At 30.4% G+C, this 22615-nt stretch overlaps 4 protein-coding genes and 1 long non-coding RNA gene across 5 annotated transcripts; 1 reads left to right on the top strand and 4 right to left on the bottom strand.

Annotated features, from left to right (window-relative positions):
* The first annotated feature begins 1757 nt into the window (after positions 1-1757).
* On the top strand, positions 1758-3433 carry LOC114187540 (peroxidase RIP1-like). The gene is made up of 3 exons (XM_028075816.2): positions 1758-2025; positions 2255-2449; positions 2595-3433. The coding sequence occupies exons 1-3, from the start codon at positions 1798-1800 to the stop codon at positions 3156-3158; spliced, it is 987 nt and encodes a 328-aa protein (XP_027931617.2). The 5' UTR covers positions 1758-1797; the 3' UTR covers positions 3159-3433.
* Positions 3434-4323: 890 nt separating this feature from the next.
* Positions 4324-6364, bottom strand: LOC114187987 (cationic peroxidase 1-like). Its single transcript, XM_028076455.2, has 4 exons — positions 6071-6364; positions 5430-5621; positions 5091-5256; positions 4324-4899 (listed from the first exon to the last, which is right to left on the bottom strand). The coding sequence occupies exons 1-4, from the start codon at positions 6281-6283 to the stop codon at positions 4514-4516; spliced, it is 957 nt and encodes a 318-aa protein (XP_027932256.1). The 5' UTR covers positions 6284-6364; the 3' UTR covers positions 4324-4513.
* A 2275-nt stretch (positions 6365-8639) lies between these two features.
* LOC146885845 (uncharacterized) lies at positions 8640-9009 on the bottom strand. Its single transcript, XR_014995846.1, has 2 exons — positions 8926-9009; positions 8640-8678 (listed from the first exon to the last, which is right to left on the bottom strand). It is a non-coding gene; the product is annotated as an uncharacterized LOC146885845 (long non-coding RNA).
* Positions 9010-9655: 646 nt separating this feature from the next.
* On the bottom strand, positions 9656-12664 carry LOC114187986 (eukaryotic translation initiation factor 2 subunit alpha homolog). Its single transcript, XM_028076454.2, has 7 exons — positions 12213-12664; positions 12042-12098; positions 11873-11959; positions 11642-11788; positions 11399-11503; positions 10439-10537; positions 9656-10095 (listed from the first exon to the last, which is right to left on the bottom strand). Exons 1-7 carry the CDS (start codon positions 12585-12587, stop codon positions 9943-9945), a joined length of 1023 nt encoding a protein of 340 aa, XP_027932255.1. The 5' UTR covers positions 12588-12664; the 3' UTR covers positions 9656-9942.
* A 5854-nt stretch (positions 12665-18518) lies between these two features.
* On the bottom strand, positions 18519-20353 carry LOC114188882 (uncharacterized). Its single transcript, XM_028077541.2, has 4 exons — positions 20153-20353; positions 19832-19960; positions 19432-19602; positions 18519-18855 (listed from the first exon to the last, which is right to left on the bottom strand). The coding sequence occupies exons 1-4, from the start codon at positions 20228-20230 to the stop codon at positions 18760-18762; spliced, it is 474 nt and encodes a 157-aa protein (XP_027933342.1). The 5' UTR covers positions 20231-20353; the 3' UTR covers positions 18519-18759.
* Positions 20354-22615: the final 2262 nt, after the last annotated feature.

The raw sequence follows: 22615 nt of genomic DNA, 5'->3' as shown, positions 1-22615 counted from the left end.
AAGTAGGGATGAAGTTAATGAGTTACTTTAACTTCAACTCCTCACTTGAACTATCCTTAACTAAAACTGAAATTGATATGAGTGTAAACAACTCACAATCCATCTAATCCATGTACTACAAAAAATGTACTACAAAAGCTTAATTTATCCATCATGTACTAAAAAAGCTTTTAGTTTATAGTAGCTAATTTGTTTTTGACTACTGATCTGGCACCAATGGTACCTCTTTATTTTATATTTCTGTGTCTTTCTGAAAAAAAAAAAAAAAACAAAGACTCACCCACAGCAACTTACCCACAGCAACATAAACCCTAAGTGCACCCACAGTAATACCAGCAACTTAAATCCTAAACTCAGCCACAACAACTTACAAATCATGTATTACTTGTGACAGAATATTTTTCGAAAATTCGTACTACCTTAAACAATAACAAATTCATTTATTTCCATTCGAGAATGAATTAAAATTAAATAAATATTATATACTTAGTCACCAAGGGTTCGCCTATGCAAACGGGTAGTTGTTAGGGTTATCATTAATTCAATGCCAATTAATAGATTTTCTTTTTATATATTTATATTCCTATAAAAATTTATATGCATGCATATAGTGTTGACTTTTGAAGAAATCATCATAGTTGAATTTTAGTTTTTCTTTTCAATGAATTCAATGGGTCAGTTCGATATATATATATATATATATATATATATATATATATATATATATATATATATATATATGTTTATTATCAATTTTTGCAATCCAATTATACTTAATATATCCCTTTATATATATTTTTTTTGACAATGATGGCAATTCGATTTAAATTACGACTTTATACAAATTTTGAATCCCCCTAAGCCGACCGAATAAGTAGTACTAGTAGTACAGCACGAAAAAGAAACTATATATAAAATACTGTTTACTTTTGTTTTAATTAACATTGCAGAATTGGTCGAGTTTTTCGTTTCAATATATTCAACTTTACTTGGTTAACATTTTTGTCAATTATATTCATATATAAATAATAGTTATGATAAACAAATACCAACTAGCTATTCCCACGCGCATGTTTTATGATCAGTTTACTTTATAAAAGTTGGCATTGACTTTTCACTGCCTGCTCACAATTTGAAAATTTGATCACTAATAAGGTTTACACAAAAAATTTATAATAAAAAAATATATAATGTATCGTACAATCGTCGGAATATTTTAAATGCTTATGAATGAATTTAAAGTTGAAATCAAATTTATTTCACGAGTTTAATTGGTTTTGTACCAACAACAACTCTTTTTGACCCGTGATACGTATCAGAAACCTACGGGTTTTTTTTTTTTTCTTGGTTACTTTATCCATTTTCTGTTTTCTTTGTGAACCTGTGTTTCAAAAACTTCCGTGTAAAATATCCATTATATTTTTCTGTATTCTGAAATATTAGTACTCAAATTTTGAGGACAAGATTCTTAAAACAACTCTTTACTGTTTTTGTTTAACATTCTTAGTTTTTGCTAAACATGCGACTTTTTCCCATTTCAAGCTGGCATGCATTATGCACTTACAGTTGCATGCAATGCATAGAAATGTGTGGCCTGTGGGGGCAATATTTGAACATTTCTCTTACGCGGTTTCGTCAATTTGTAATTTAGCAAACTCAAGTTGAAACATAACGATCCAAAAATTTTACTTAGATTACTGAAACAAGTAAGCTATAGCTGGTTGGTACTTGGAGCCTATATAAATTCCCCCTTAGCAATTAAGAATAACTCACACAAATCATAGACTTGTTAAGTTCATGATCCAAAAGGATATGGCTTCTCATCTCCAACACTTGGTTGTTATTGCCATGGCCACACTTCTCACAATCCCTTCGCATGCACAACAACTCACTCCTGATTTTTACAACAAGGTTTGCCCTCAGGCACTTCCAGTCATTAAGTCAGTTGTTCAAAGAGCCATATTCCGTGAACGCCGAATGGGAGCATCTTTACTGCGTTTGCACTTTCATGACTGCTTTGTCAATGTGAGTTGCATACAGATCCATGCACACGCATCCACTCATCTTTTTTCTAACCAATTCATGCATAGTTCATATCACTAATTCTAACTAATAATTTCAGTTTATACTGAGTAAATGGTAACAGAAAATTTCAAACAACTTTCTATTGGAAGCAATGAAACCATTCCTGATAAAGTTAATGCATGCAACAATTATTCTCCTAAAAAAATAATGAGTATGGCTGAAATTATAGGGCTGTGATGGATCAGTTCTGCTGGATGACACCCCAAATTTCACAGGGGAGAAGACTGCACTCCCAAATATTGGCTCAATCAGAGGTTTGGAGGTGATTGATGAAATCAAAGCAGCTGTTGACAAAGCTTGCAAACGTCCTGTGGTATCATGTGCAGATATCTTAGCAATTGCTGCTCGTGATTCCATTTCTATTGTGAGTGTCGATTATCTTGATGTATCAATTCATTTTTAAAGTTTAAAAATCGATGAATTTTAATTTTATATCAAAGTATCAAAGTTCAGGACTAAAAATATATTTTCTAGTTCCAAAAGTAACGAGTGTGGTTCTGTGTTAACAGTTGGGAGGTTCAGTGTATTGGTACAAAGTGGCATTAGGAAGAAGGGACGCAAGAACTGCAGTCAAGGATGCTGCAAACTCAAATCTTCCTCCGCCATTTTTCAGCCTCTCTCAGCTTCTTTCAAATTTCCAATCTCATGGACTTGACCTTAAAGATCTCGTAGCTCTTTCTGGTGCACACACCATTGGATTTGCACAATGTTCCACCTTTAGGAACAGGATCTACAATGACACCAACATAGACCCCAGCTTTGCATCTTCCTTGCAGAGCACGTGCCCTAAAAGTGGTGGCGATGGCAATCTTGCACCGTTGGATCGTGTCACTCCCGCAAGAGTTGACACTTCATACTATACTTCTTTGCTAACTAAAAGGGGTCTTCTTCATTCTGATCAAGAGCTCTTCAATGGAGATGGCAGTGAAAGTGACTCTTTGGTGAAGCTCTATAGCAGAAACCCTTTTGCTTTTGCAAGAGATTTCAAAGCTTCCATGATCAAGATGGGTAACATCAAGCCTCTTACTGGGAATGCTGGAGAGATCAGAGTCAACTGTAGAATAGTCAACTAAATGCTTTCGGAGTGATGTAGGGTTTCCACAGTGATGTGATCACAGTTCTAAATGCTTTAAATTCAAAATTTATTTGAAAATATGTCGAATGAAGTTACTATGTCTGATGTCATTTATTTTCATACTACTAAAGAATGTTGTTGCATCTTCAATGTCAAAGATTTTTGAGGTTCCATGTATTTATTTATTTATCTTGTAATTGCGACTGTATTTGTATTTCTTTTGTAATTTTTTGGTATTAGTAATTGTGATGAATTCATTATTAAATTGAATTAGTTGTATTTTGTTCGTAATTTTCTAAGAGTAGATAATTATAATGAATTAAAATAATTACAATTATAAATATTTTTCTTTATATATATATATATATATATATATATATATATTAGATTTTTTATTATTTCATCCCATTTAACCTATCTTACATAAATAAATTCATAAACCATTATAAAAGTACATATATAGTCCATATATACCACTATATATATGTCTGCATACAAAGACTCTATTAAGTTATGGATGTCATTTGTTGTTTACAAAGGAGAAAACTCAGGTATACTATTTTGGTTGTTTATTAGAGTTATAGTTTAATTTTAGTAAGTATACAAATTTTATTAAAAAGAATTCTTGAGCAAATAATTATGAAGATACAAATTTAATTTTAATTAAAAAACACTACTTAATTATAGTAATAGCTCTAAGTTTTATGTAAGTGGGAAAAATATTCTAAAAAATATGTTCTATGCATGCTTGAGGGTTACATCTACAACTCCAAACTATAAATGATGTAGACATAAGATATTGATTTTTTCTTGTCAAACGATGCATTTATTTGATATCCATAGTTAGTCCAATGTCCAAAGGGATTAGTCCAAGATTAACATCCAAATACTTGTAATATATCTACTTATCTTAAGTTTTAACATATTGAACTCTTGTACTCATCTCTTTTATACTTACTAATATCTTGCATAGATTCTATGAAATATCAGAGTTGGGGCAGAGTAAACAAAATCAAGGTAAGGCTGATTTTGGACCTGAGTTAGGAAAACAACTACATGCTGTGTGAATTTTGGATAAGAGAATTGGTGCTAACATCAAGTGACTGTTCAGAATTGAGTAATAAAATTGATGCAACATGCTACTTTTACACCAAGAATCGAAATGGCATGAGAATAACACTCTTTATTTAAAGTATCCAATTGATGGAGAACTACAACTAAAAGTAAAAACTTGACTAACACACATTCCAATTCAGATTCTTTGATCATTAACAAGACTCGCACACATCAAAAACAAAAAAACCATCACACTTAAAGATTGTGACTGAATCAGCTTAACTCTCTAGCTATCTTTTAGTTAACTGTGCGGCAATTTGTGCGGATTTGGCCACTGGTTCCTGTTAAAGGACTGAGGTTTCCCATTTTGACCATGGCACTTGAAAAGTCTGCATAGAAAGTTGAAGCGCTTGTGCTGTAGGTTGTGACCTGAGAATCGGTGGAACCACCACTGAAGAGTTGCTGATCAGAATGCAGAAGCCCTTTCTTGTTCACCAGATTCTTGAAATAAGCATTGTCAAATAACACATTCGTCGTTACATCAAGTGGGGACAGGTTGCTATCACCATCAGTGCTAGGGCAATTTGACTGTGTTGATGTTGCAAAATCTGAATCAATGTTCGTTTCATTATAAATCCTACCCCGGAAGAACTGGCACTTCGCTTGCCCCGTTGTATGAGCTCCTACAAATTGTACATTCATTTTTGTCATAAGAACTAAATACTAACACAGGTGTTATTCTGATATAATTGAAACAGTTTTTCAAAAGTCGAGATAGTTGATTCTTGAAACTTTTGATCAAAGAAACCATTAAGCCTAGATTGAATTATTAGATACCAAAATACATCAGAAAAGTCTGCATATTCTCCATTACCTGAGAGAACTACCATCTCTTTGGTAGAAAAACCCTTATTTGAAAAAGCTGTTATGAGATCACTCAGATCCAATTGAGGGGATGGAATATCTGTGGTGGCAGCATCTTTACTTGCAGTGGTTGAATCTCTTCTACCTAACCCAACAGTCCATGATGAACCACCCAACTGAAATAATCAATAAAAGTATTAGTCTTAACATAATTATTATGAAATCTACGATTATCATACATCAATAAATTAATGAAAATGTAATTATTCGTTATACGTATGTAATGGAATTTCTTGTTTATGTGTATTCTTCTTCTGTATGTTCATATTACTGTACTGAATTAACTTACTGCTACGACAGAATCTCGAGCAGCAACTGCAAGAATGTCTGCACAGGAAACAGTTCCTGGACAAGCACTTTCCAACTGACTTTTGATGTCGTCGATTACATCAAAACCTCTCAGAGAATTCACGTTTGCAGCAGCTGATTTTTCTCCCGTGAAGCTCGAAGTGTCATCTAGAAGAACCGATGCATCACATCCCTACAAGTTTCACAACAATATTTAATCAACAAAGACACAATGTGTTCTTCATGGTATATATATATCTATCTATATATATATATATATAGTCAAGGTATATTCATCTCGTGGGAGAATAAATTAGTGAGTAGTATGTTAGCGGTCTAATATCAATGTCCAAGAAAGTTTGTTAGAATAGACTCTAACTTGACTCTAATACCATATTAGAAGTGAGTTTTAAGCCCAACTCAAACCCTACAAACCGACTTGTAAGGTGAGGATTGCAGTCACATATATATTGTGTATTGATCTTATCTCTATTTGATGTGATACTTCTAACATGCATGGATGTTGACGCAAGTCCTGAATGAATATATAAACCCATGCATACGTGAAATTACTGATGCAGGAGTAAGAGTGAAACAGATGAAACGGTAAGTAGAGAGACAAAGAGAGAAGAAAGAACTTGCATTAACAAAGCAGTCATGGAAATGAAGACGGAGCAAGGATGCTCCCATGCGACGCTCTTTGGAAACAGCACTTTTGACTGCAGATTTGATGGTGGAGAGAGCAGTGGGGCATGAAGTTGCATAGAAATCTGAAGAAAGCTGAGAAGAGGCTATGGCAAGTACACAAAACAAAACAGAGAAGAAAAACACGTTGTAAAGTGAATTCAAAGCCATTATTGTAGTTCAAAATAATCACTAGCACTGGCTAGGTGAAGTTTAATTTGAAGTTGTGGTTTTGTGAGTGGACACTGCTCCTCCAGCTTAATATATAGGAAGCCATGCGCGGTCCATTTTGGACCTTATGTGATCTGGTTCTCATCAACTTTAAACTGGTCAAAAGAACAGAAAACTAAGCACTATGCATATTATTAGTTATTGGGTTTCAACCAAAGTCTCCCATTTGGTTTTTTATTGCATGGTGTGTTGGATATTAAATTAAAGGTTATGTGTTAGAGGTATAATGGGGGAAAAACAGATTTATTATATTCTACTAGTAGACTTAGAAAAGGCATTTCCAAGGAATTAATGTATTTATTCCCTGCCAAGCAAAGCAATGTTGTTGCTTGCCAAACAATGTAATGAAGAAAAGTTTTAAGTGCAAAAACTGTTCTCTTCAGAAATTCTTGTGCACTTATAGGTCACATAGACATACATTTGTGTTTTAAATAGTAAAACAGTTCAGAAGACATACACAAACAATCATGGCCTAAAATTTGGAGTTGGTTAATAAGAAAATGCTTTTACACAACTAAAGTGTAATAACTTAAGTTCTTTCTTCCTTTACTTTTGGAGGAATGTTTTAAAAATGTGTGTATGCAAGAAAATGCAATATGGTCCTGGCATTAGTTAATTGTGATATTAATTTACTACTGATAGCTTTCTGTAATGGTGGTTGTAAAGGAATTAAAGAGAGGGGTATCTGAGCAGTGGCCTGTGAAAAGATAAAAATAAAAAGTTATTTATATTATACTTTGACATGTGTTGCTTATAGAATGCCAAAGTCCAAAAGTTAAATATGTTCGGCTTGATTAGAAGATACCTAATCCTGAAGAAAATAGTCATAAAAGGTAGCTACCAACTTATGTATACAGAGCAGTGGTAGTATAAAATTATTAAAAGCGAATACGAGACAAAAGCAGTGATGATAATTTTTAGTGCAATGGAGGAAATGTGAACATGCAATTGAAGGAATCAAGGTAGTCAACTCCTGAGCTTGGAAACTAAGTTTTGCCAATCTGCCAAACTTCAGAACATTCCACATGTCTGATTATATTAATATATTAATAAGAACAAAAGTAAACATTGAATACAGAAAAGGGTCCAAAAGGTTCATATTTAAAGATGGTTTCTGAGATATATATATATATATATATATATATATATATATATATATATGATCCTATGAGTTGATAAAGATGGAATATTGGTTTTCACTGGAATTTTGGAAGAAAGTAGCAGCCAAAATGGAAAATATGGAGCAACGAATCCCACTAAACTCATCATGGTTGACACTTTTTCTTTTTCGGTTTCCAGAATATTTAAACGAATATCTTTGTTTTACACACTTCTATATATATTGAATAATCATTATTCATGGATTATTTTTCTTCAAAATGTGCAATGTCCGATGTTGATCGAATTTAAGATGAAATAAAATTTTGAATCAATCAATTTTTATTGATTTAAATTAAGTTGATGCTTTTGCTTCTCACAATCCAAAGATAAACTAAATTGAATCAAGATTTAAACTATTTGAAAATATCCGATTATGTAAAAGCGTTCAACATTTTTGGGAAGAAAAAATGCATTACATTACTTTTTCTAAGATGTAAACATAATTTTCATTAAAAAGTCGAAACAACATATTTACAATTTACTTACATAAACTATAAATAAGAAAAATTACACAAAACGAGAACACCATAAAACTCATATATATAATACTCAATAATAAAAAACATTGTTAGTTTAGATCAAATTCATCAAAATTTAATTTCAAATATCTAGAACTTGGTTAATTTATTAGAGTTAGATCCTATTAAAATAAATTTAATTTTTTTAATTAATCGGGTTAAATGACGAACACACTTATTTCACATTTTTTGGAGTACTCAAAATGACGAACACAAAAAAGAAAAACAAATAATCCTAAAGTTTTTGAATGTGCACATAAACAATAGGTTGAACAATTAAATAAAAACAAAAGAAACTATGAGTGTAATTCATTTTTTTCATTTGTAGGTACAAGACGTTCATTGCGTAAAATTTGCATGAGGGATTGAACTACATAGATGAGATTGTATAACACAGATTTCAAGGGAGATTGAGTGGAAGAAGCATCAACAATCTTAAAACGGGAGCGATGAATAATCTGGGCAGGAGCAGGATCCAAAAAATTGATATGGTTGACAAAACTGGTCCATTACCAGCATAAATTCATTGAGTATAATCATCTACCAATTCCACAATTTTCCGTGCTTGAGATAATTGCATTTAGTTTAAAACATTGACAACTTTGGAATCTAGGTGGTTGTTTTGTAACTTACGTCAGGTGGTTGTCTCTGTACACCTAGAAATGTGTTCATGTTCATCACTACATATGAAATCATTCACTCTTTGCCATCTATACTAGTGATAATCCAAAAAACAAATTCTACTATTTGCTACCCAGCTTGACAGTAGAAAGTAGAATACAGAAAGCAAAATGCAAGAAAAACAACTGTAATGCATACAATTATAAATGATAAAAAAATACAATCATAAATGATGTTGAAGAGGCAGCCATTAGCATGACAACCATAAATTATAGGTCTCACCCTAGGCATGATGAAAATAAGCCCCTGACGAACCAAAAAAGGGGTGGCAAAACCAACCAACCATTTCCATGCTCTCCACTCAACAGTTCCCCTATTAGCATCCCATGAAAAATCAAGATTGAAGAACAGTTCCCACTCTTTAATACCAGTTTTCCATGTCTTAAATCTAACAATGTCTCAGGTATGGTCGTTAAATAGGGATTCCAAACATAAGTCAAAACATTTATTTTCTTAATCATGAACCGAATTGTATTATCTATAGCTAACAAAATCATAAAAAAAACTAAAAAACATATATCTAAGGTTTCATATAAAGAAACAATAAAAACATCTGTATTCTGGCATTTTAAAGCAAAATAAATCCCTGCATAGCTAATCAAGTAAAATATAAACTTCAAAATAAATCATAATGCAACAAATAAAAAGTCAAAATCAACTTCAAATAGCTAGGTAAGGGGACCCATCCACAGTGGCTTAATGGACTTAACAACCTCTTTATTTGTGACTCTCAGAGCACACACACAAGGGTCAAGAACAAAATAAAGTTATAATATCAGAACCAAAATTAGAGAGATACCAACATACATCAGCAGCAAATGAGCAAGATACTATTTAAGTCATGTATAAACAGGGTGAAAAATACAAAAATTCACAAAAACAAAGGAGAACTATCGTTTTCAATAGTTCTGCTCTTAAATGGCCAGTTCTTAGCCCAAAGCTTAATCAATAGTTAGGGAAAAGATGAATAAATTTGCTCAAATATAGTTGTGGCCTAGATTCAAATATCTTGTTTCTCAGACTAAAACAGCTATATTTGGTAAACTCCTCAGTTTGGGTTGAACACCCGCATCAAGAAACTACAAAATCGCTTTGGAAGTTACATGACTCAACAAACAGTAATTCAAATTTGTATTATACAATCGCACATAAAAACAGCTTCTAAAGAATAATGAAAAACACAAAATTAGTAAAGCCGTACTATGCTATCTATGCCTTACTATACCCACAAGCTATTTTTCACTCTGTTATCGCAGAACCATTATCCACATCAACCTCGCCCATTCCTGTATCTTCTTCTTCCTCACTGTCTTCATCACCACTGACCTCCTCATTATCTTGGCGCAGCTTAGCCATGTGCTCAGCAAGCAATTTATCATCACGTTCACTCACCTGAAACAAAATGCAACGTCAAACCTCCCAGAGTAAGAAAGTACCACTACTCTTTTACAAAAAATAGAGAACAGGACCCAAAAGCAGATGGACAAACTTTTGCAAATCAATAGAATACATAGATAAAAAAAAAAAAGGAAAAAAACTATTTTGACACCCTCATTTAAAAATACACCCACATGACAACTACTTTTAATAATTAAATTGTTAAAATAGGATATTTAATTATAATATAAATTATATTATTCAATAAAAATAATAATAAAACCAATTGTCAAGTGGGAGTAAAAATTTTGAGGGGCGTCAACCAATCATCTCCATAAAAAAATAAAGTGACACTCACTGCTCTAGGTGCCTCCTTAACCACAAGTTTACCCTTGTGTTGTTCTATTGCTTCGGTGCAAGAAGCAATGGCATTGTTGAGAACCAATATTCCTTGCTCCTGTTCAGACCGTAACAAAATACAGAAATTACTTTCAATAGCAAGGTTATCAATTGAAGTTAATTAGACAAATCTAGAATATCCTCATGTAGGGTGGACATTGAATATCATGCACGTTATAGTGTCTAACAGTAGTGATATTAATAAACTCAGTTTCCTGAACTCTCCCAATGCTGTTCTATGACACAATTAGAATAGAAAATCTCTACAAAGTATCAATACACATATACAAGCGATGACTGAAGCACAACTTGCTCGTAACAGCAACAGTTACAGTTTCTAGAGAAATCACAACTTCTAGGTAACAGAATTTGATTCTCATTAGGTAACAGAATATACCGAGCCCAAACACTATACATATCATATTCAGTAGCCGCATGATAGACAATGAGAATTACATGGGAAAATTTGGTACAAAAGGCAGAAACTTTCAACCAGCTTCTGATGCACATTCCTAAGAATATGATTGAAACAATCAAGTATTCCCCTAAGTTTTTATTTTCTTTTACGTAGACATCCTTTTAGAAACAAACCACAACAGAAAAATATAGTTTTACCACACCACACTGACTTCCATAAAATAAAGAGTTATGAGAGAATGCTCAGGCCTTCAGGGATGAAACCTATGTGGCTGTTGCAAAATGCATGGCTTACATGGCAATCATAATAAAGTTAAACAGTTGCCAACCTAGTTCTACAGCCTAAATGCCCGAGAGCATGATCTACAATACAACAATAGCGTCAAAGTCATATCTCAAATATCCGAAAATTATATACACTGGAGCCAGATCTTCAAAGGCTAATTCAATTTAGTTAAAAGAACAAATCAACATATAAAAATCATGTGAAGATTAAACTAACCTTGTCAAGTGTCTGAGTAGTAAGAACATAAAGTGGGGGAGCAACCAGTTTAATTTTGACAGGGCAGTCATCGTTTCCAGCAGCTTCAGCTCTACGCATTGCCTCCTGCATAATCAAATGATTATAAAAACTGAGAATACTGTGGAAGGTAAGCTATAAGCAGTACCGCATCATATTCAGTACCGAAAGAAAAGATGGAACTTTGTATCCAAAATAGACAGGTGAAACAGAAACAATTAAGACCTTAATGTGAAGAACACCATCAAATTGGAAACATTTCATTTCAATATCAGCCCTAATTTTCAAGGGCTGGGGGGTCATCCGTCTTCTAATATTCTTCACAAGAGAATCCTTCACTTCTTCAGACACAGCAGGGACTACCTTAGTCACCTACGGCAGAACAAAAAAAAAAACATTCAGTCATGACAAACGACTCACAAAAGGTGGTAAATTTTACTCTGTAAATAGCTTTACCTCTTGCCCATCAGGACCAACTTCCTTGATCTCACGGGTGAGCGTATTCAAAACAGAATCAGGATCAGTGACAATTATTTTGAAAGCCTGGAGACACAGTGAAGCATATTCAATAACTAGTACAAGAGTCAGAAAAGCATCAAACAATTAAAAAAGAAAAATTACCCACCTCAAAAGCATGACCATATTTGCGATATAAAGGCCATCCAATGTGAACATAGAGCTCCTACACAACAAAGGCCATTTCAAATTTACTTCAATAAGCAGAAGAGAAACTGTGCAATGGTATTATAGGAAGTGATGAGCACAGAGAAAAAAAAAATGGGGTTTTGGTGAGTACCTCCAAATCGATGTTGAGGGTTTCGGCAACGTGGCGCATGATGGAGTGGACGAGCTTGCTCTTGTTGTACCTCTCCTCGCAGGCCTGAATGTCCTCTTCCGAGACCCTACGCTTGCTGAGATCGATGTAACCCTTTTCCTTGTCGACACGGAGGACCATGACGGGCTCGATGCGCCCCACCTTGATGAGGCTGCTGACGCTGCGAATCCGACGGCGGGAGAGCTCCGAGAACAAGATCATGCCCTCGATGTTGTTGTACTCCAGAAGTGACACGTAGGCGCCCATGTCCGCGATGTTCTTCACCTGTATCATCACCGCCATGTCCACCTCCGGGTACCTCGCCTCGTACATACGACATTCTAGGTTCGGACCCATCCTTCGATACTCTCTTTCTCTCAGCGCCGACTCAGGGTTTTCGTTTAGCTCTGTGGGAAATGGAAATGGGAAGAAAGAGTACCTGGGAATCCTATCTTCCACGTTCTTGGGCTTTCATTGCCACCAATCTCAGCCCAAAACAGTTGCTTACACTATGTACACTCCCCTGTTTACCAAACACACTCTTAGTTTAAAAAAATATTTGCATATTACAGACCCGGCTAATATGCAAAGTCGAGATAGGACGGAATTCATTATCCTATATTCATTTGTATAAAAAAAAATTATCTTTATCTTTATATTTAAATTTAACAGATATCAAATTTTTATCTCATTTTCATCCCTATCAGATAACGAATATATACTCGTAATCATACTCATATCCGTTTTCTAAATGTTTCAATATTAATTAATTAATATTTATAAAATAATAAAAATTTACAGTAAAGGAAAAATAATATTACTAAATATTCAATATTAAGAGGATAATTGTTTCTTCAATATCAAATATTTAGAAAAAAATTATAATTGCATACATTTCAAATTAAGAATAGTGAGTAAAATTTTATGAGAACCAAAACATTTATTAAATTTACAAATATTAATGAAACCTAGTTGATGAAATTTTAAAATATTTTTAACAAAATATAAAAGGAAAAAAAAATATTCAAATTAAAATATATTTTAAATGTTTGTTTCTTAAATCTTTTAAAGACTTTTATACATTGATAAAAATTATAATACATGACTTGATCAAAATCACGCAAAGAACAAAGATTAATCTAATAATAATAAAATTTTATTATAGATCTTTTGGACTTCAATATATGTTGGATGGTGATAAAAAAATTAATGGCAATTAATTAAATTTTATATTATAGTAAATAAAATTTATTTATACAATTATAGTGAGAAAATTACGATATGATAATGAGTTTGAAAATAAAAATAATTATATAAAGTATATCAAAATAATATTCAACATGATAAAAATAAATAAAAAATAAAAATATTATAAAAATTATCAAATGTGTGTCTTAGAAACAATTTGAGAGATTAATGAATGAAATCGAACAAATAAAAACAAATGTATAATTAAGGGTATGACAAGATGAAAACTAGCTCAGAGATCTAACAAAATTTTTCAAATATCAACATAGTCAATGGTTGATAAATAACGAAAATTATTTTAACAAAATAAAATAGTTCTTCAGGTGAAACAAATATTAATAATAATATAGTAAAGATGATAAATTTTTATATTACCTAGTAAATGAAAGGTTTAGACTACTGAACACTTAAATTGAAAGTGTTAAACATTATCATGTGAAAAAAAATATATATATACAACAAATAAACATATTAAAAAAGAATAAAAATATTCAAATGTGAGACATAAAAAATATTTAATTATCATCTGAACATAATTGCAAAAAGGTTATGATAAAATAAAAAATATATTGGATAGAGATGCAAATGAATTTTATGACAAACCAAACAATTAAAAGAAATAAAAAATAAAAAAGTGTGAGTAATATATATATATATATATATATATATATATATGATTACTTAATTGACTATGAATATTTTAATAATTTAAACGGGGCATACATGAGTATTTTGGTGCGGGACGAAGACGGGGCGGATATGTACATCCCCATACCAATTGAAAAATTCGAAAATTTTCCATACTCATACCATACCCAATCAATGCAGGGATTTTCCGTTAAAACGGGAACAGAGTCAGATAATAACCACGGGACGAGTTTATTTGTCATCTCTAACGAGAAGGATACTATTTTATTTTGTTTGGGTGTTTACCGAAATACTATTTAAGAAGGGTGTCTGGTACCTTAGAGATCTCACCTCAATCAATAAAATATAGGTAGGTAAATCTAACTTTATTGGATCAATTTAACAAAATTAAGATTTGAATTTATATATATATATATATATATATATATATATATATATATATATAATATTAGAGTTTTGAATAATTCATCTTACTTAGTAGGGTGTGTTTTGTTGTGAAGAATTAATGTTGAAAGGTGATGGGAAATAATGATTGGAGAGATACCTCACCATATTGCATCCCGCTACCAAGATGAAATTTGGGAGTGATCTTTAACGTTTTACCAATATGCCCTTGTTATTGTATTACAAAATACAACACCACTACTGTACTTTCATGGCTCGAGGTTTGTATAAAAAAGAAGATTCCTGATGCACACAGTAAGGAATCCTGATGCATAACTGGAGATATTCTTGACTCATTTGAATCTTGAATTGTTTGACAATGTATTATGTGTTATTGGTCCTTTTGAATGAACCATTGAATACCATTAAGAAGGTAGTTGGTTTATTATATTATTGGTTTATTATATTACATGAGCTGGAAAGAAGGAAGCTTCTCCATGGTTGAGAGAGTCAAAAAAATTAAAATAATTAATTTTTCAAATAAATTATATTATAATATTTATTTTATCCAAATTATAAATATTATTAATAATTTCATTATAAAAAAAATTCAAAATTAACTACAACTTATCTAAATATCTTTTTATATTACTTTTAATATCAAGGACAATTTAGTAATTTTACTTTATTATATACTAGATTTTATTTTTTATTAATCACATAAGTCAAATTCTTCATAAACTTTCCCCAATCTTACTCTTAAATCAATTCTATTATCACTTACAAATCTTTTCAAGAAAACAACATAAATTTCACCATCAAATTCACTCAATTCTTTATTATTCTCGCATTTGATGTCCTATACTCGAGAAATATGTGGCAAATCTTAAATTGATAGGAGATAACCCTGATTTATAATATATCAAGAACAAATTTAAGTTTAATTTAACATTACATTAATATTAATATTAATGTAGAGAAGTTCAAATATAAAATATGTATTTCAGGGAATTAAAAAATACTCATAATTCTTTATCTTTATTTTATTATTTTGTTAACATTTTTTTGCTTAGATTAAAATATATTGAAAATTGTAAAATTTCTATAGTTTAAATCATATATACTCTTTCTCTTTATTTTATTATTTTTTTTAACATTTTTTATAGATTAAAATATATTGAAATTAGAAAATTTGGATCATTTAAATTTTATTAAATAGACAAAATCAAATTTTAGTATATAAATTAGAGGAATTAGTTTAGTAGAATTAAATTAGACGTAAACTTCAATATGGTATATGGGGGAGTACAAATAAAAATTAGCCCAATTGGTCTGAAGCCTCGCTCTTTACGATAGAAAATATGGAGGGTGGGAATTGAAAAAAATATGACGTGGGAAGTGAATTTTTTTTATCTCATCCCTTAGTCGTAAATTTAACAAGAAAAATCTCCAATTTTTTCCTCGTTATATGGTCCACAACAACACTGTCACAATAAAAACACCAAGTAAAACAAGTTTGGTACATATGTGTCTGGAGATAAAAATAAAAAGCAATAATGTGAAGAAGCATGACGTTAATAATTACAAATTGGTAGAATGTGGATGATGGATGATTCTCTTTGTCGAAAACACAGAGACAGAATGTAGTTAATGATGTAAAGGAGAGAATATCAAGAGAAAGATGTTAGATTGCATGAGTTATTATTGGTATGGGAAAATGATTTTTAACGACTAAAATTCAATAACTTTATCTTATAATTTAATGTGTTATTTTTTAAATAGTTTTTTATTTTTTATATTTTTAAATTAATTAGAAGATATTATTTTATATTGTAAGAAAAAATTGTTAAAATTTAGTTGTCGATATATAGATATATTGTTGTAGTATGCATGCATCTAACATGCATGGAGTATGATAATATAGTGGTTGTTCCTACTCAAGGACCGGAGAAAGAAACAAGACAAGGGAACATGCACGTACATTATAATTAATGTGTCTGTTTTCAACCCTTAGTAAGCCAAATTTGTATTCCTTTGATTCATTACAAAATGTTACTATAAATGTTCTTTCTCCATTTTTTGTTTTCCCTATGCTAATAAGATAAAGTGTGGAGAATACTAATGAATTGCTTAATGTATTTAGCTGTTTTTGGATTAGACATGTAAAAGACCAACAAATGAAAACATGTTATAAGGATGAAAAGAGTACACAACATAAAAAACAAAAGTTAATTAGTAAAAGAACAGTGACACACGTGATGCCGTAATTTTTTTTCTAATACATTTTTATGAATATTTATACTAGAATTGTTTATTATGTATATAAAAAGTAGGTTGGCAAAACGAATTTGTCTAACCTGATTTCCTATTATTCCGTTCAAAATAACGGGTCGATTCAGCATAACAAAATGATAAGAATGGCCCGGTTCATGGGCTGATCCATTAATTTTAATTTTAATTTTTTGAGTTTTTATTTTTAAAATTGTTTAATCATATAAATATTTTTAAAATTGATTAATTAATATTTTTAATTAAAAAATATAATAAATTTTATTTAAATATTAAATTATTATGTTATAATTAAGAATTGAAACTTAATTTATAAATATTATTGACTTTAAATTATAATATTATTGTGTATTTGCGTCTTTAAATAAATTTAACATAAAAAAGTTAATCTTGTTTTTTCATTTTATTTTTTAATTAAAAATAAAGACCAACAAATTGTTTTGCTTGTTAGCAATGACCCACTTTATTAATTTTAATAAAAAGGATCATATATATATATATATATATAAATATATATATATATATATATGTACAGTAAATATTTATTTAATTCTAATTTTGTTTTTGAAAATTTGATGCGAATTTAATTAAAATGTAGACTTAAATTTTAAGAGTCATATAATGATTCTATAATTATAATATAGAATATTATGAGTGTTGAAAATGTATAGTGATGGTGAAAATATGAGAAATATAAAATATATAATAGATATAAGAAATATGTTGCAAAAAGGAGAACTTGTTATTTTATTTTATTCATTTACTTTCTCTCTCTTTATATATATATATATATATATATATATATATATATATATATATATATATATATATATATATAACACAAAATATAACAGAATATAAAATAAAATGATTTTAAATGAGTTTTTATTAAATAAAATTACTAAATAATTGATTCGAGATTTTTCTCTTTTTAAATACGAATTTAGACGAGTTGTGAACTTAAATGAACGCGACTTTAAGCAAATGTTTGCTGTATATAAAAATATGAATAATTAATTAAGAATATTAGTATATAGTATATATTGAACTAATTCAATATCTATACAGTACATTGTCATTTTCGTTTATATCTGCTAAACAATTTAATCTTTATAAAAAGGAAATAATTTTACAACAAACAAATAACGCATGTAATGATCAACTATTTAGGCAAATCTTTATTATTGTGTTTTTGAGCCAGTGTTTTGTAATTTATCTTTCTTTTTTCTAAAGGTGGTTATTTATGATCATTGTATTCTTAATAATTATTATTTATGATTGTTAGTTCATTGTATTCTTAATAATAAATTCATTTATCTTTTAAAAATACGAATTTTATTTTAAACTTTTGTTTAAGGTATTTTAATATATATTATAATAAAAATTCTAATGAAATTAAAAAGATTCTGAGGAGATCAATTTAAATTTGACAACAATCAAATGAGATTACTGATTAGAATGTAGATAGATTGTGGAAAACTAATTCAGTAGGATTCCAATTTAGACACTACTGATTTAAATATTGTGTTTTAACTTATAAGGAAAAATGCTCTGCACTCATCTCACACTATAATTTGAATATTTGAATGGAACCCACATGATAAGTGCAAACAATACTAATATAATACCTAGTCTACTTTTTTTTTTTACCATTATTAGGACTTTAATTAATGAGGGCTTTTTATAAGTAAAAAATTAATTTATTGTAAGTCTAAAAAATTATATATATTTTTCTTTTATGAAATTCTTCATAAATATAAACTCATACAACCTTTGAAGAACACCAAAAAGTGGATCAAGGGTCTATTTATCTGGAGAAAGTTAAGCATGATTATCTAATCATTAACATTCAAAATATTCATCAGAAAGGCCAACTTCTCAACCTAATAAACACTACAAGAAGGAAATTCAAGTAAGCATAGTTCTTCTGATCATGACAATACACATAGGAGCTGGATCATTATATCTCTGAAACTTCTCTCCAGTTTTGAATAGCTTTAGACACTACTTCTTCAACTAGTTGTGCATCCAAAGCACGACTATCTTCATTCTTCTCCTGAAACATCCATAACATATAATGCATTCCATTAATGAGAAATACAACAATCAAAACCTCAAGATAGATATATAAAAATACAGTTTAAAGTGAAATTTGTACAGAAAATGCTTTAATTTCATCTTAAATTTTCTTATTGATTCTACCTATATAGCTTCTATGATTTGTATGCTGGCACTGGCTAGAGGTGGTATTATTTGTACACTCTAGTATTTATGTTATTAGATTCCATTTCCATTTACTGTTATTTGTAGTCTTGGTTTGGTTTACATCAAAAGTCTTCTGAAATTAACTCTTTGCATTGTCTTTGTGTGTTTTCGTGGCTTCATATTTTGCAGGATGCTATTGGAGAAGGACATTTAAGGTTTGAATTCAAAGCATAATCATGAAGGATCTTCTTCTTACTTGTAATCTTTGTTTTCATTCTTTTGTGATAATTATGAGATACTAATCTATGTGGAGAATGATGAAGGAAAATTATAGCATTTTTTTGTGTATTATTGTTTGAGTTGAGGTAACCCAATTACCTCCTATTAATATATGTGTTCTTGCCGGTAAAAAAAAAAACATACTTACTTTGTTTCCTAAAGCCTCTAAAGTGAAGCTGTCAGCACAAGAAACCCTAGCCTGGAGCACATCAAGACCCAACTCTTCAAAGGCTTCCAATATAAACACCAGCAACCCCTGGCAACTCCTTTGACTAAGCACCTTTATCACAAAACCCTCTTCTTGCATTTTAACTTCAAGCTACAAAATCATTAACAACAAGCACAGATTAGTCAATTATATCACCAATATCTGCAGATAGGTGTAATACTGCATGCACTAGAATTTTTCCTGGTATTATCAATATGAATGCTTCCAACCTTATTAAAGTACATGAAACTGTTTTAAACACTTAGAGAAGAACTTTAACAGTCTTATAATATTTTCCCCTTCTTTTATAAGGTAGTAGATGATGAGATTATTCTTATACCTTAGGCATTGGATCATAGTCAGCGATTTTTCGTGCCGTTGCAACTTTTAACTCGTTCAATTCTTGCAGCTTTTGCTTTAAACCTTGTATGCAATTTGACACATCCAATAACACTGAGGCTTTTGGTGGCTGCATAAACAGAAAACGTTCGGTCAATCTGAAAGAGATGAGAGTGTAGATTTGTGACTGCTATAAACACCAGAAAAAAATAAATAAATCAAAGTGAGAGTACATGAATGTTAGAAATATTGAGTGAGAAAGTGAATGAGGGGAAAGTATGGCATGCAAAGAGAGAAGAAAGAGATATTACAGAGTGATTACCGAGTAAGAGTATCTAATTGAACGAAGCAGCTGTAGGTTCCTGTACATGGCTGTTCTCTTGTGAATCCTTGAAACCATTCTCTCTCTCTTAATCACACACACACACACTCTCTCTCTCACAAGAGACTAAATGTAAGCATTATTTGATGGTTTATAAAGAGAATGATGATACAGAATCTTGTTGATCACATGTGATGCAGTTTGGGAATTACAAAATGTATGAAATGTTTAACTTCGATCAAGGGTCTTGTTTTTTTCCTCCTCAGATATTCATTGTCACTCATCCAATTTTGTTCTTCTCTCAAGCTAACAAAGACCTAGTGTGACACGGTATGCTTTACGGGGAAAGTACAAATAATAAATTATTGGGATTTTCTTAATATAAAAATGGAAAAAATAATAATTGATCATGTACAAACACAAAGATATTTTTGCATTAGTCCAACTATCTTTTACCATGTCTTCGACCATTACACTTTTGAATGCTAACTTTACACGCACGAAAAAAAAAAATTCACTAGACTTTCAATTTTATTGTAGCGTGTGTATTATTTTCTTTTGGGTTAATTATATTTTTTATCCATAACAACTCAATTTTTGTACGCTTAAAGAATATATTTTTTCTTGCTCTGCAGACCGATTTGCCTATGTGTGTAAGTTATAAGTATTAAAACCAACATTGGATGAATGGAGAGTAGGGATTATTCTATGAACATATATTTTTGTATACGGATTAGGATACCTCAAGTGTTTCAATATATATAAAATTCTTACCTTTGTTGATTAAAAAAAACCAAAAGATCTTAATATTTAAGTAATGAATGAATTTAGTTCTTTTTCATAACAGTATAAACTATGTTTTGACATGATAAATGATAAATCACATTAATTTTTTAAGACTTTTATAAAAGAAGAATATGTGAACCGCATCCAACATGATTTACCTTATTAAAAAATATCATTTATTATATCAAAAAATAGTTAATGTCATTAGTCGAAAAAAACTGTCTTCGTACATTTCTTATGTACAAGGACCTAAGATAATCAAAATATGACATAGGAATGAAAATCAAAATTATATTATAGTTTAGAGACAAAAATATAACCCTTTTTTTTTAATAAAAAAGAATAACTAACAAAGATTATTTACCAATCATGTACTGTAACTGATTAACCTAAACATATCTATTTACTAATTGCATTAGGACTTTTTTGGATAAATTTTGTAATAGTAATTCTAAAAAATAAGAAAAATAAATAAATCAAAGTTTCCATAAAAGTATGTTAAAAAGTTATTTGAAGAAATGAATTGAGAAAAGTTTTGCAAACTATGTATAAGTTAGTTTTAGCTTATAGGTAAATTTATTTTATTTATTTCTTTTGGTATAAAACATTTATCTATATAATGAAACCCTAAATTAATAAAAGGTTAAATATGTTTTTGGTTCCTAAAGTTTTAGTGAAATTTGGAATTAGTTCATTTTCAAAATTTTTGACAAATTTAGTATTGCATATTTAAAATTGTATGAATTTAGTCATTTTAGACAAATTTTGTTAAGTTTATCTGACGTTTCAAGTACATTTAATGATAGTATTTGAATTGTTTATATCGTTTGACACATTTTCGTTTCAATGTTAACTCAAATATTATCATAAAATACGTTTAAAATGTCAAATAAACCTAACAAAATTTGGTAAGAAAGACTAAATCTATGTATTTCTAAAGATGAAGGATTAAATAGGAATTAAAGTGACTCCAACGGTTCTCCATAGTTACCATTTACTTCTAGAAGAAAGGCATGAATGAAGTAATTAATTGATATAAGTAAAAAGTGCAGTATGATGAAAAAGTTAATGATGTAGGAGGAACGGAGTTTGATTTGGCAGAATATCGTAGAGCAGTCAAAGTGGATAATAACAGAGAAAGGGACAACATGTGCAAGCTGGTGTAGGTTTGTCGTGTGCAAAATGAGGCAGCGATGAGTGATGAAAGAAGAAGCATGTGGGGTCACAGATAGGGCAAAGGGAAAACAGTGAAACGAAACATTCCTCTGCATGGGAACGTGGTGAAGTTAAGAGAGAGAGAGAGTGGTGGTGATGGTGGTGGTGGTGTTGGAAGCTGGCAAAGGAAAAGGAATCTGAATGGGTCATGCATGGCAGTAGGAAGTAGCGTAGCACCTACCAACAAGTGTCAAAAACATGTTATAGCTTTATGTGTCTTCTTTGAATGCCTCCAAGCTTTTCTCACGGGAAACCCTTTTTCTCTCTCTGTCTCTCTCCACACACTTCAAAGACTTTTTGGTTCTATTATCAGTACTGCAAAAACAAAAATTAAATCATGCAATTTGTTCATTATACTCCACTTCCTCCAAAACTAAAAGCAAAAACCCTTTGTCTTTCTCTTCCTGTACTTTTTATTTACCTCTTGTCAATAAATTCTCTTATTGTTTCAACTTATTTGTA

This window comes from Vigna unguiculata, chromosome 6 (genome assembly GCF_037176805.1).
Source record: "Vigna unguiculata cultivar grain cowpea cultivar isolate G323 ecotype 2 chromosome 6, ASM3717680v1, whole genome shotgun sequence".
NCBI lineage: Eukaryota > Viridiplantae > Streptophyta > Magnoliopsida > Fabales > Fabaceae > Vigna > Vigna unguiculata.
Note: the sequence above shows the minus strand (reverse complement) of the source record. Positions and strands in the feature narration are given on the sequence as shown.

Bases quoted from the DNA above. Each gene is read 5' to 3' on its own strand.
- LOC114187540 (XM_028075816.2), top strand. From the start codon at position 1,798: ATGATCCAAAAGGATATGGCTTCTCATCTCCAACACTTGGTTGTTATT. The intron at 2,026-2,254 runs GTGAGTTGCATA...CTGAAATTATAG, and splicing joins TTCATGACTGCTTTGTCAAT to GGCTGTGATGGATCAGTTCT. The intron at 2,450-2,594 runs GTGAGTGTCGAT...CTGTGTTAACAG, and splicing joins CTCGTGATTCCATTTCTATT to TTGGGAGGTTCAGTGTATTG.
- LOC114187987 (XM_028076455.2), bottom strand. From the start codon at position 6,283: ATGGCTTTGAATTCACTTTACAACGTGTTTTTCTTCTCTGTTTTGTTT. The intron at 5,622-6,070 runs GCAAGTTCTTTC...TGAAACTTGTAG, and splicing joins TCCATGACTGCTTTGTTAAT to GGATGTGATGCATCGGTTCT. The intron at 4,900-5,090 runs GTAATGGAGAAT...TACAATTTGTAG, and splicing joins AGAGATGGTAGTTCTCTCAG to GAGCTCATACAACGGGGCAA.
- LOC114187986 (XM_028076454.2), bottom strand. From the start codon at position 12,587: ATGGGTCCGAACCTAGAATGTCGTATGTACGAGGCGAGGTACCCGGAG. The intron at 12,099-12,212 runs GTACTCACCAAA...TTTGTTGTGTAG, and splicing joins CCCTCAACATCGATTTGGAG to GAGCTCTATGTTCACATTGG. The intron at 11,960-12,041 runs GTGGGTAATTTT...CTGTGTCTCCAG, and splicing joins AATATGGTCATGCTTTTGAG to GCTTTCAAAATAATTGTCAC.
- LOC114188882 (XM_028077541.2), bottom strand. From the start codon at position 20,230: ATGGTTTCAAGGATTCACAAGAGAACAGCCATGTACAGGAACCTACAG. The intron at 19,961-20,152 runs GTAATCACTCTG...CTGTTTATGCAG, and splicing joins CAATTAGATACTCTTACTCG to CCACCAAAAGCCTCAGTGTT. The intron at 18,856-19,431 runs GTAAGTATGTTT...TGGATGTTTCAG, and splicing joins TAGAGGCTTTAGGAAACAAA to GAGAAGAATGAAGATAGTCG.